This window comes from Urtica dioica, chromosome 8 (genome assembly GCF_054948205.1).
Source record: "Urtica dioica subsp. dioica isolate 48M chromosome 8, U.dioica_male_clone48M_v1_H2, whole genome shotgun sequence".
Taxonomy (NCBI): Eukaryota; Viridiplantae; Streptophyta; class Magnoliopsida; order Rosales; family Urticaceae; genus Urtica; species Urtica dioica.
The window spans coordinates 5,541,591-5,555,658 of NC_142763.1; the positions used below are offsets into that span (position 1 = coordinate 5,541,591).

The following is a 14,068-nucleotide window of genomic DNA, read 5'->3' on the forward strand; positions in this document are numbered from 1 at the left end:
ATTATAGAAAATCATTAGAAATTGTTTAAATATCTACGTGGACATCTTAAACTATAAAACGTCTTAGAAACATATAGGATTTTCAAGTCATTTTTTTAGTAACTCAAAATATTTATTTAGACATATTTTAAGTCATTATTCTAATGACTCAATAAGTTTACATAAGTCATCTTTTAAACGGCTTTTAAAATCAATGTGACAATTTAAACTATTAAAGTCGTGCGATTCGGAGAACGTCTTAAATTTCATGTCTTCAAATCTAACATATGTAGTAGTGGAAGTGGATCCAGTTCGTGACACTTCCCGATTTTTCCAGGGTGTCACGAAGTGAATCCAGTTTGTGACACTTCCAGGTTTTTCCAGGGTGTCACGAACTGGATTCACTTCGTGACACTAGTGTCACGAACTGGATTCACTTCGTGACACTAGTGTCATGAACTGGATATTTTTCTATGTTAATAACCGTTTTTTAATACTCATATCTAATACGAGTGAACGTATACATGTATGGCGGATATATGTTTATATGCTAAGCATAGCGGGAAGTGGGTAATAATGAGTGAAATACGTGTTTATGATACCCAAGAAAGATACGATCTTTGGCGCTAAGAAGAAAATGAGAAGAAGAAGAAAGAATGGTTCTTGAACGCCATTGTTGATGATGAAACTATTCTTTCTTGATTCTTTCTCTGTGAAGGAAATGTAGTTTGTTGAATTGGGTGTGTGATTTGGTATGTAACTGTTAAGTCTAGAGTGTTGTTATATATGCGAGCTTCAATGCATTTGTTTTTTTTTACTTGACGAGAATTATGTGAGAGGTTACCAAGAACACAAAATACAATCCAAGAACACAAAATACATCAATAATTCAAGACCAAAAGACTTCAATAATTCAAGGAATAATTTATGCAATAACACACAAATACACAAACATTGGACGAGCTTGGTAACCTCTTCTTTCAAGAACAATAAACAAGGCATCAAACACGAACATAAATAAAAAAAACTCATTTATGTCATCATCGAAAACAAACTCTCAAATTCATACCCACCAAGTCGTTTATTTTAAATGTTCAACTATATCATAATAAGTTAATACTAAACACTAAACCGAGACTTTGCGAGTCTCCGAACAAAAACCGAAGGCCTTTCCTACTCGGCCCACCCTCGGCTTGGTCCGGCCCCGCCTCGCGCGGCAGCTCTGCCACCTCTCGGACAGCGTCCTCGCCGTCCCGAACCCGCTACCCCGAGCCCTGTACAGTTACCTAAATCGAGCCTAAATTCTCGACCATCACAACTCACACGCACACCAACGAAAACAACCATTAACTCCTAGTAAACAAAATTCTCAGATTCTAACCATCATCACAAAACAGCTTCACATCATTTCAGTCCAAAGCACAATAAACGCTTAACAATTTCAGCCAATACACAGCACCAACAGTCTCGAATCATCAACAATTCAACATCACAATTAAATCTATCATCACACAGCCAAGACCCAAAAACCAAACCCAAACTCGTCCAAATAAATTTCCAGACTCAAACCTATCACGTGATTCTCAGACATCTTCCAAAGGAATTTCCTTAACCATGATAAACAACCAGAACATCAACAACGTCAAAATAAACAACCAAAACATCAACAACGTCAAATAAACAACCAAAGGAATTATTTGCCGGCTCATCAACCTTTTTCTATTTTTTTTTTCTCTAATTGGAGTTTCCTTTCCATTAAAATAAATAGAGACAGAAAGAAAAATAAAATCAATGAAACAATTTTTGTACCTGATTATGTCACAGGAAAATAATAATAATAATTAAAAAAAATAAGACCAGTAAAATCCTAGTATGAAATGATGAATCGAAGAAATTTGAATAGAAAGAGCAGAAAATGAAAAGAGAAAGAATTGTGATTCTTTTAGAGAACACAGTTTCTCACAGACTCCTCAAGAAAGTGATGATTTGAGCGTACCATCTCCTTCGTCTTTTCTCCGTTCTTGTACACCTTGATCGTCGGAACCGCTCTTATGCTCTCGGCTTTCGCCACAGCTCTACGTCGACCTAAAAACCGGAAAAAATAAAACAAAATAATAACACATACTTTTACTTGAAATCCTCAAACATATGCTATTTCGCAAAAGTCTTGAGCACGATGTAAGGACTCGGCAACCTCGGCGTCCCCGGGAAGTTCTCTTCTCAATACCTCATAGTCTCTCACAGCCTCGGCCCATTTTTCAAGCTAAACCCATCAAGTAATACATTAATAAATACCTTAAGCATATTCATTTGAGTCATTTTACTAATTTTTAGAGCACAAACTATATATTTTCGTAACATTTCGTTCATTTAAAACACTGCAAAATCAATCGTTCGATTAATACTATTTCTGCTCTAATAACAAACTAGTAGACCTAAATGTCGAATCTGCACCCACAGTCTAACAACTCATTCTTACTCGCTCCAAAACAAAATCTCCGAGGATTGCTCTCTTGACGAGATTTTTTTTTTACCTTCCAAACCTAGCTCAAAAGACCAACACCGATTGTCTCATAACCTTTCACACATTCCTTCCACTCCCACACCACAGTCACGCAACAAGAAACACTCACCAGAAATAGAGAGAAGCGAGCCTATGGTGAGCCCGGCCGTAGCTCGGATTGATCCTGACGGCCTCCTCGCACTCCCTTGCGGCCTCGCCGAGCCTCCCAGCGCGGTCAGCGCCGCCGCGCGGTTTCCTCTGTACGCAGGGTTCTCCGGCGAAGCCTGTATGGCTCGATCATACATCGCCATAGTCTTCACGATCTTCCCCGTCGGACATATGTTCCCGCTCGGGAAAAATCCGCTTCCATTTCCGCTTCCGATTCCGCCGAAGCTCGACGACGGCGATGAGGTGGTGGCGGTGGGGAAATTGGCGTTGGTGGAGCCGAAGCTTCCGCCGGCGTAGATCGGTGGAGGTCCGACAGAGATGGATCTCCGGTGTTGGGGCGGGGAGCGTTTTAGAGAGAGAAAGAGTGAGAGAGAAGGAAAGAAATAGCTGGCTTTCTTGGGTTGAGCAACAAAGAAGATGAAGAGGTGTACGAGGGAAGTTTTTAGAAAACAGAGGGAATTGGTTTGGTTTATTTTGAGGGTATAATAGTCTTTACCCATTGGACTAGGTGTTACATGTGTCAAATTTTTGGTTTTGGGCTATATTTGGTAAGTGACATTCATTTAGTATTATTAGTGTCAATTCCCCCTTTCCATTCCCCGATTGGTTGGGCCACTTTTTGGTTGGTATGATCAAGGATTAAAATACCGATATTGGTACTGATACCGAGGTTATGATTTTACTGATATATCAATAGATATATCCAATAACAAATTAAATACCGACTACCGATGATACCGATAATATCGATGATATATCGGCTACCGATCAATATATCGACAAAAATCCTATAACAAAATATAATTTAAAAAATAATATATATGTATATATATATTCAATTGATTTTTTATTTTACATATAAATATATAAAATATAAATAAGGAAATATTGATAATACTAAGTAAAATTAATAACTAAAAGATATAAAGAATAAGAAATAATAAATAAATAAAATAAAATAAGCAAATAATGAATTGTTTATTTTTTTATTAAAAAAAATTCAAATTCGGACGATATTTTGTCGATATTTTGGATTTTTTAACTACTAAAGATATCGATATTTTGTCGATATATCATCGATATTTTAACGATATTTATTTTAAAAAAAATAACGATTATAGCTGATATTTTATCGAGACTCTTCAAAACAAACGATATATAGCCGATATTTCATCGATATATCGTGATATTTTGAACATTGTGTGTGACAATAAATTTTGAAATTATTTATTTATGGGAAAATATGATATGTATTTTTTGTATTTGATCAAAATCTGGAGATTTTTTTATAGTTTATAGAAATATCGGATGTATTCTTTTACATCATCATTATGAATAACATGTTTATACCCAAAAAGTTTGACTGAATCAAACTATGACCATTTTTTAATGACTTTTATTAGTTTATTTTCTCAAAATAATCATTCAAAAGTCATAAAAAATGACCATTTGATGCAATAAATTTTTTTCAAGTATAAACACTTTATTTATAGTGATGTAAGATTATAAATTTGATATTTTTATATACTATAACATTAGTCGTTGCATTTACATTATACACGTAAGATACATATGATATTTTCTCGTAAGATACATTTGATATTTTCTCTTTATTTATTTGATTGTCGATAACAAATACACCATGTTACACTTTCGCTTACGTTGCTATTACAAGGAAGACATGCCTAGGACTTATTGATAATTGCTGATAGGCTCCTCTTGTTTATTGGACCGCTTTTCCCCTCAATGATTCACTTGTACACCTTTTCCTTCATGTACTCACTGCCACTTGTCCATCCATTATTGATTTTTGTTTTCTTTATAAATTCACTTAACATATAAATGGTCCTAGCAGATTAAATTAGAGAACGTATTACATAATTTGAATACTTCTTTCAGGTGTGTTTGGTATGAAGCAATAGAACATAATTTGATTCTTGTGAATTCTATTAAAGTAATTAATTTCTAATCATCCTCGTGATCGTGTGTAGTTGTAAAAATATAATCATTCAAATAGATTTACTTTTTGGGAATGTCATACTGTGACTATAGGAGGCAAGGATAATGAATACCTTTAACAAGTGGAATGTAGTATGTTTTTTTTTAAAAAAAACATGGATCAATATAAATCTTATGATGTTTTTAGCCTCTAATCAGCTGTAAGAACAAACAACACGAACACCCTCTTTGCAAAAATGTATAAGCAACTTTAGTTTGGTGGGGTTCGTAATCATTGTTTTATGGAAATATAAACAGATTTTTTATGGAAATTATAAACAGACCGCAAAGCTCTTACAGCATCTTTAATGGTTGCTCTTAAAGACTTGGTAGTAAATTCTATGAAGTTGAAATAAATACTAAATAGTCTAACCATTGTTGCACCTTTTAACTATTTGCTTCATGGAGCAAATTGGCTTTATAGAGCTAATTAGCTCTAGAAAAATTAGTGGACCCAATGAGAATTTGTTGAATTGTTATTGGATGATGTTGATATATGAGACCTACTTAAGCAAAAAAAAGTTGTTGACTTATCATTAAGAAAGATTGTTGCTTAAATGAGTGTAACTTGAAAATCTTAGGTGGTAAGTGAAGCCAAAATGGTATTGGCGTTTATTCTTCTTTTTTTTTTTAAACCTACCCAATCTATATATAGAAAATAAACACAATGTTACACTACCGAATTTCGTTACAAATTACAATATCTAAGGCATGGCCCTTGTTATATATTGTCGAGAGGCTCAGGGTCGTCTCATTACCGGACCACTGTCATTGATTGCACCACTTTTTTAGTGGGTGGCAATAAATTGCCAAAGATTACCATGTATAGGAAAGTAAATACACCACGTTACACTTCTATATTTGGTAACAAATCATCATTGGTATAAATTGTCGAGAAACTGGTAACTCGCTTTAACCACATTTGACAAGATAAATTTCATTAATTGGGCTTAATAAGCCATTAAATATCAAGATTAGACCCTAATATTTAAAAATATCTAAATATAGACTTTTGACCCAAAATCGGACAAAACTACCCTTGATTCAAAAAACCCATATTTTTCTCTCATTTTCAAATGATTTTCATCACAATTCTTTTTCATGTTCGAATTGGTTGCGCTAGGATTAGAATTTTCGGTGGTCGAGCTCACCGTTGAGCTCGTGGTGCCCCGATTTTTTTTTTTAAGGAATTTGGGTATGTGTTCAGTTTCGATTTTGAGGGTTTCACATTTTATTTCATCGTACAGCATCGTATTGCATCGTACAGCATCGTACGACATCGTACAGCATCGTACGATATCGTATGTGTTCAGTTTCGATTTTGAGGGTTTCACATTGTATTTCATCGTACGGCATCGTATCGCATCGTACAGCATCGTACGACATCGTACAGCATCGTATGTGTTCAGTTTCGATTTTGAGGGTTTCACATTGTATCTCATCGTACGGCATCGTATCGCATCGTACGACATCGTACAGCATCGTACGGCATCGTACAATATCGTACATTATAATGTACGATAAAATTCATACACATTATAATGTACGATATTGTACGATGCTGTACGATGCTGTACGATGCGATACGATGTTGTACGATGAAATACAATGTGAAACCCTCAAAATCGAAACTGAACACATACGATGTCGTACAATGTTGTACGATGTCGTACGATGCTGTACGATGCGATACGATGCTGTACGATGAAATACAAGTGAAACCCTCAAAATCGAAACTGAACACATACCCAAATTCCTTAAAAAAAAAAAAAAAAAAAATCGGGGCACCACGAGCTCAGCGGTGAGCTCGACCACCGAAAATTCTAATCCTAGCGCAACCAATTCGAACATGAAAAAGAATTGTGATGAAAATCGTTTGAAAATGAGAGAAAAATATGGGTTTTTTGAATCAAGGGTATTTTTGTCCGATTTTGGGCCAAAAGTCCATATTCATATATTTTTAAACATTAGGGTCTAATCTTGATATTTAATGGCTTATTAAGCCCGATTAATGAAATTTCTCTTCGACAATATCAAAATTTAATCAATAACATAAGTTTCAAAGTCTTTTATAAACTCGGTACAATATATAGACTTCTTTTACCGCGCGGTGAGATATCATGAGATGCTGGCAATATATTGCGGTATATAATAATAAGGGTAATTAAGTTAAATGGCCTCCAAAAAATAAGCAATTTTTTTAGCCCACTTTTCGTTAATAAGCTGTAAATAGCCAGTGTCATTTATTAACAGTCAAATTTGGACGAGATTGCCCTTTGTTATTCCCGCCCATTATTTTCAGCATCGAAATTAAAATGGAAAGAAAAAATTCTACCATAACTACCTTGCATAAATCAAGGGAGCATTTAAAACTCCATAAATGCATTAACAAACGAATTTAAACATCACGCACCACAAATTTGGACGCTATTTACTGCTCTTCAGGAAAAAAAAGAAAAAAAAAGAAGAGGATTTGGCCGCCATCAATGGCCGAGCCCCAGCACCCCACTCCTCTCTCTCATCGTCATCGTCTCCTTCATCTCCTTCTCCTATCTTATTTTTCATTCCTTGCGCGCCATCAATGGCCGAGACCGAGCACCACCCGCGCGTGTTCCAGCCGAGAAAACGAGGACAGCCACGAGCCGCCATGGATGCCGGACCGAGAGGAGACACCGGGAAACGACGCAGAGAGCACCGGAGAGTTGATTTCACAGCCATAAATGGTTCTGGGCGTGCGTGCGTGTGAAATGGTTCTCCCCGCCTCCAACTCCGCGAGAGGCAACACCTCCTTCAGGCCGCCGCCACCACTAATAATCACGACCACCACCACGTCACCACCGCCGTTAAAGCGTCACTTCGTCCTCCTCTCCGCGATCTGCGTCCAAGGTCCCGATCTGCGACACCGCGAAGAACAGTTTTTTTTTTTTTTTTTGTGGTTGTTCATAGAAAACATATTTACAGTATATTCGTGTAAATAAGAAGCATATTTACAGTATATTCATTGTAAATACAAAGCTTATTTACAGTATATTCATTGTAAAAACAAAGCATATTTACAGTATATTCACTGTAAATACAAAGCATATTTACAGTATATTTGAACTGAAAAAAAATTCTGGAAATATTTTGAGCACGAAAATTCTGGAAATTATGAATATATGGAAGACAAAATAATATCAATAAATGAAGAATATATTTACAGAGTTTAATCACGAAAATAGATACTAATTACCTAAAATCAACGCTAAAAACTTCCAAAAACATAACAATAAATGGGCTATTAATTTTCAAAATCTACAGGAAATTTCAAATTTCAAATTTGAAAACTTCCCTATTCGGTTTCTGCGAATTAAATAAGAGCAAAAGTATAAACCTAATTTAATTAATAAGCTATCACGTAAGCAATATAGCTATTTACAGCATATTAACGAAAAGTTGACCAATTTTAAATTGCTACACATTTCGTGACTTAAGCAACCAATTTTTTGTAATAATAATGTAGGTTCATATCATCCCTAGGGCTGAGAACTTCAATCCTAAATTTAAACATTCGACTCTCAACTAAAAATAAAATGCCGTAACTATTAGCCTCTTCGCAGTCAACAAAATCTGAGCAATTCGTTATCTGTAGATTAAATTAAACCGCTCATCTACATTTTGACAAAAAAATAATTGAAAATCACGCTATCACTGTCTCAAATAAAAGTAGCTATCGAAGAAATGATTTTTTTACATCAGTTTGGCCACTCTAAATTCCAATGCGACATAGTTCGTTTTTCTTTATGAGACCAAGATCGACCTGCAAAATTTTGGGGAAAAACAATTTCAAACCAAGGTTATTCAAGAGTCAATCTGTAGAACACAGAAGATGAAAAAACGGTTGTACCTTGTGGCCGAAGAGATCCCGGATGTTATTGATCCCATACAGTATCATGGTTGGCCTAGTTTATTTTATAAAAGAAATTGTCAGGCGATAAATTCAATATTATATATTTCTACAAAATGATAAATTCGAATGAATCAAAAGTCCCAAATATTTGCGCTTTATTATCCCCACCTTTCAAGTGAAAGACCCCAAGCTATAACACGAACATCTTCGGGAAGTCCCATCGGAAGCAACATCTCAGGTCTAAACATACCAGAGTTTCCAATCTCGACCCATTTTTTAAAGCCTTCGTGATAACTGGTAAAAAAAAAGGGGGATAAAAAAGGACATATATGATTTTAGACTTTATCTCAAATCCTGAACAGCGTTGTCAGAAATTTGCTGAATCATCACCTGAAAATTTCCATGCTGGGTTCAGTGTAGGGGTTATACGCAGGCTTGAAACGAAGCTTTGTCATGCCTGAAAACATAATATATGTTCGAGACATGTGCTTAAAAGTTTTGAATAAATACCAGCGAAAAATAATCAAAATCTGGTGTCTTTTAAATTACCTAGACGTGCAAAAAAATCATGCAGGACTCCTAACAAGTCCCCAAGTGTGAGCCCTCGGTCACAAACAAGACCTGAAACCAGGATAGAAAATAGGAGTGAGACATTAGTACACAGATCAGGACTCAAAAAAATGGAATACTTGATTTCGTAGCAACATCCAACTAATGATATTTTGGTTCAAAATCTATTTTAGGATTCAGAAGGAAAATGATATGACTGGTTGAAACTTGGGTTCTCTAGTTTGTTGAACTTTATAGAAACTAGTATCCTTCTGTACAAGGTATTACAGCATTGAAATGTGAAAGGGCCAAAAGATGAAGAAACATTATTAGCACAATCACTAAGAAGCATGATTGAGTACTGCTATTTGTAACTTTAGGGCCCCATTCCCGATTCAGAACGTAAAAACTAAAACTAAAAATAGAAAAATTATTATAATAATAATAAAAAAACTAGCTTGGGATATATTTATAAACTAATTAAAAACCCAAGGACAGCTTACTCAGTGTCAGAGTAATTCATCTACCTTCTATCTGGTGGAACTCTGCAAGATGAGTGCGATCTACAGCTTCGTTTCTGAAAACTCTATCTATAGAGAAGTACTTTTTGGGAACAAAGGGTTTCTGTAAACAATGTCAAGAAAGAAACTATGTAGAAAAGACTTAAATGTGCTTATTTCCGTGTACACGTGTACAAAATCCGAAGGGAAAAATAAGGACCACTCAAATAATGCAGTGTAGATTGTACAAGCACGGAATCATTGGCATAAAATTCAGGATCAGAGGAAGAATCATTGCAGAGAAAACACCATAGCCTGTTGTAAACCCATTTTTTTATAAGAACCCCAGAAATCCTTTGATATCAAAAAAGAAACTACAATGTAGTTATGAGCTTTCGAGAGGCTTGTTCTCTCAAAGAAAATTTTCATCATTCCATTCTTCTATTACTCATACGATTTAGTTTATCCAACAAACAAGTTTTAATTGCTATAATATCCCGCGGTTCCCAACAGAACTCACTCAATTACTACTTGGCTACAGTAAAACCTCTCTTCTTTTGTTAGAAAACTGAATTCCCATGTTACATTTTTCTTTGGCTATAACCACTATTGAAGAATATGATGCATGATATATGGATTCCAAATTTATAGCCCTCAAATACCTGAGCTAGTGCATAAAGCATTCTGGAGGACACTGCAGTTGTATGAGTTCGTAGCAGGTTTTTGTTTGCTTCCTCTCTTTTCCAATCATATCCATACCTACGAGAGAATCGATAGCACATTACTACCTTAGGCTCTTTAGTGAACACATAATTTATTTTTAAGAGAAACATCGGAACTTTATTAACACATCACGGCGAAGCCGGAGAAGAGAACAGAGACATAGAAACCGAAAAAAAAAAAAAAAATAATAATCCTGAAAAGCGGGAATTATAGAGCACTAGACCAATCCCTAGCCAAGTCTGTGTGAACACATAATTTTAGATGTCGAAAACCAAATCACCATACCCCCTGGAGCCATAACCACCGGACTCATGAATGCACTTCACCCGCTCAACATAGTCTTCTGGCAATTCTTTTGTTGTTTCAGGAGCTACAGATATTCATGCCAACCGTCAATCATAATGAAGCCATATTAACAGAGTTCAAATTTATAGAAAAGCAGATTATATGTACTTGTTAGAAAGAATGTATCGTGCGAATCACGGGCTGGGTGTTGTTGCGGCTGGAAAAGGGCATCAAAATTCCAAAAGCTGCACGTGATACAATAAACAAGTATTATCAGTAAATAGTGCAGCAATTAAATTCTAGACTACCATAAATAACGAATGGTTCGTTGTGCTTGTTCACAATATTTTTCTTTTTTTAAGAAAAATCAAAAGCAAAAACGTCAAACTCACCTGCTCTCAACAAAATTGTTAGTAGGCATCTCCTCGAATCTGTATCCAGTGCAAAAGCAAAAACGTCAAACTCGTAGCAAAATAGATTTCTATTGGGATGTCATACAGAATGTCAAACTCAATAAAAAGGAACACAGGCCTTACCCCATTTGTTGGAAGATATTCTTCAGCTGCTGTTTTACCTGAAATTACAGAAGGTAACTTTTCAGCATATATTGTATCTACTCCCAAAAAATGAACGTTCCTGCTTGCTTAGACCATATGAACAATAAAGATAATCCAAATTTAGTGTTTGGCATGAGAGATGGATATTTCCTTGCCTTCATCAATGGATGAAGATAGCCACCATCAAGAGGCAGACCTTTGGCTTTGAAATTATATTCTTTGAACTCCAGCTCCTTCCAATCACCCCTGAGTAAACAAATGCCATTAAAATGTCAGCGAAGCATTGCATGTTTCGTCACAAATTGCTACCCAGTAATTAATCACATGCATCGAGCAGTGAGCACAATAAGGGTGATTTGAGTTTCCAAGTATTCACGCCAATCTAAAAGAAAAGGCTTTTTATGTGATTCATTGGGGAAAAAAAACTATACGATATCTTCTTGCGAATACCTTTGTAAATTCTCCCTCGTCAAATCTGTCGCAACCTTCTTTCTCTTTGGAGCATAATTTGGACCCTTTTTCACCAGGTAGCCTTTCCATATCCTGTAACATTTCAAACAAATGATGAATCCCTGTGTACATCATAGTCTACCATTGAAATTAGATTATCATCGAAAAGACGCAATAGCATATAACATTAGCCAAATTGTAGTAGGAAAAGAGCATACTGTTGAGCAATGAGCTTTCTTGCTTTGAGGGACTTGATATCATCTTGGCCAACAACCTGGAACGCAAAAATAAAACAAGAAACCATATCTGAAAACCAATTACAGATATAAACCAAGATGAAAATGATACATTTGACGTAAAAACAAATCAGCAAGAAAATATAGTTAAAACAAGACACCTTTAGTACAATTCAGCATATAATTATTATTTCATATCACCTTCCCTCTGTAGCATGTTTATAAACGAATGTATAAAAGAAGTAATTGCATTGGAATAAACCATGAGATAGGACGCTTATGACAATATAACCAGTTAAAGAAAATATCTATTAATTATTATTGGCATAAATGCTTTGTTTAATGCACAAACACAAAGATGAAATGCTTGACATAGTTCCTACTGCCCGTGTTGATACAAAGAGGTCAAGGAATATCGATGCACCTTTCCGTCATTTATCTGCAGAAGAAGATCTTTGACCTTGTCGTCTACACTTTGGACCTACATATAGAAAAAAGAAGTAAATATCATAATAACCATACATAAGTTCGATGAGAAACACAAACCATACCCAGCCTTAATGTGAAGTATCAACAAAATGTTGAGATTAACTACCATCAAATATCAACAATCGTTTGAGGCTTCTAAGTCAGGAATTAACTTCTGAAGTAGATATCTATAAACTTGCGGAATCTAAAGACCGACGGCATAAGAAGGTTCAATGAGCCAGTGCTTATACACTTCAGTTGAGCAAGTGTTTATTGATATCAGTAGATCCTAATTTCATAACATAACATATCTCTCTACCCTCAGCCTAATTACGCAATGAGATAGAGACAACACATACATAAATGGTTAAACCATTAACCATCGTTTGAGTTAAGAAATACATGTAAACATCCTTAACCTGAAAATCTGAGCAGGATTACCTTTCTGGTTATCACTTTTCCCAAATCCACCCATTTATTTTTCGCTGCCTGTGCAAAAGCTATTTTGGAAACTGCAGGGCCAAGCTTTTTCTGCATTTACAGATGATTCCAACAAAATCACCACTAAGTAACAAGTACAAGGAAAACAACTCATAAAGTATAGCCTCGGCCAGAAAAAGAAAACCACCATTCAGCTCATTCGACAGAAGTTACCTGAAGTTCATCTTTCGAGGTACCTTCCGGTGGTATGGCCAGGAAAAGCTGTACTTCGGGCGATCCCGTGACTGTGTAAGTTTTTCCCTCCTCGGTAAGAACCCACGCCTCCTTCTTAATGTCCTGCGCATTAACAATATCAGCTAAGTATTCTCGATTTTCTCGTCTGTGATACCAAATGGATCCCAAACACCAGGGAACAAAGCTCCAACTAAAACACAACACTGTTAACTCAGGAAATATCAGCGTGAAAATTTGTCTATGTATTTGACGAAAGTAACAAAATTTTGCTCGGATTAAACAGCTACTACTCTCTTATCTCCCCACGTAAATCTATACATAAAACAATATTTTTTCTACGCAATCAAGACCGTGGAAACAAAATACTTCACATCAACCCTAGACCTTCCTATTGGAATAGCATTATTCCGTAATTGAGCTTGTAAACCCAACACAAACCCTAGATGAGAGAGAGAGAGAGAGAGAGAGGGGGAGATTTACCTCGGCCTCGACGTATCGGAATCCATGGAGACTCTTGATAACATTGACGACGTCGCTGTGATCGAGGTTGTTGTCGGAAGCGAAGACGCCGGAGTCGGAGATTTCGGCGTTGGTCTGCAAGAAGCCGAGAATCGCCTCCTCCGCCATTGTTTCGGAATAGTAAAAGGAAGTGTGTGTGTGTGTGTGCGAGTCGATCAATCTGTATGATAAAAGAGCAAATGGACGTGGCTCTGAATTCTGAAGCCCTATCTAATTACATAATTTTTTTTTTACCTCGCATCTAATTATACATCGAGTCCTCTAGTAGACCATTTTTTTTCTCTTATTACCCACATTTCCTCTCACGGTTAATGAACTATTCAACTCAGTTGAGTAGGATAACTAAAAAATGTGAACATTTTCACACAAAGAGAGGTTAGATGGGTCGTGGATTCGAGTCACATAAAAAGGCAAACTTCCTCTTGGACACAAAAACAATACTTACATGCCCAAAATTTTAAGTTCTGCTCAATTAATTTTAACCGAAAAAAAAAAAGATTAAAAAACAAAAACAAAAGTGGTACTTAGTTGCGTCTAATAATAATTTCAAACAGGAAGTTGTGAGTTCA

At 35.8% G+C, this 14,068-nt stretch overlaps 1 protein-coding gene and 1 pseudogene across 1 annotated transcript; both read right to left on the reverse strand.

Annotated features, from left to right (window-relative positions):
• Positions 1-1,793: 1,793 nt before the first annotated feature.
• LOC149387547 (uncharacterized) lies at positions 1,794-3,150 on the reverse strand (annotated as a pseudogene).
• A 5,060-nt stretch (positions 3,151-8,210) lies between these two features.
• Positions 8,211-13,745, reverse strand: LOC149387548 (phenylalanyl-tRNA synthetase, putative / phenylalanine-tRNA ligase). Its single transcript, XM_089623510.1, has 18 exons — positions 13,461-13,745; positions 12,960-13,082; positions 12,747-12,836; positions 12,262-12,318; positions 11,820-11,875; positions 11,602-11,694; positions 11,307-11,397; positions 11,131-11,168; positions 10,987-11,025; positions 10,763-10,839; positions 10,595-10,679; positions 10,249-10,345; positions 9,614-9,710; positions 9,087-9,158; positions 8,928-8,994; positions 8,706-8,831; positions 8,535-8,589; positions 8,211-8,447 (listed from the first exon to the last, which is right to left on the reverse strand). Exons 1-18 carry the CDS (start codon positions 13,605-13,607, stop codon positions 8,397-8,399), a joined length of 1,461 nt encoding a protein of 486 aa, XP_089479636.1. The 5' UTR covers positions 13,608-13,745; the 3' UTR covers positions 8,211-8,396.
• Between the last annotated feature and the right edge of the window lie 323 nt (positions 13,746-14,068).

What these genes read in the sequence shown, in the direction of transcription:
- LOC149387548 (XM_089623510.1), bottom strand. Translation starts at nt 13,607, where the DNA reads ATGGCGGAGGAGGCGATTCTCGGCTTCTTGCAGACCAACGCCGAAATC. An exon ending in CGATACATTCTTTCTAACAA is followed by an intron (nt 10,680 to 10,762) that starts GTACATATAATC and finishes GAATATCTGTAG; the next exon opens with CTCCTGAAACAACAAAAGAA. An exon ending in TGGGGTCTTTCACTTGAAAG is followed by an intron (nt 8,590 to 8,705) that starts GTGGGGATAATA and finishes AAAATAAACTAG; the next exon opens with GCCAACCATGATACTGTATG.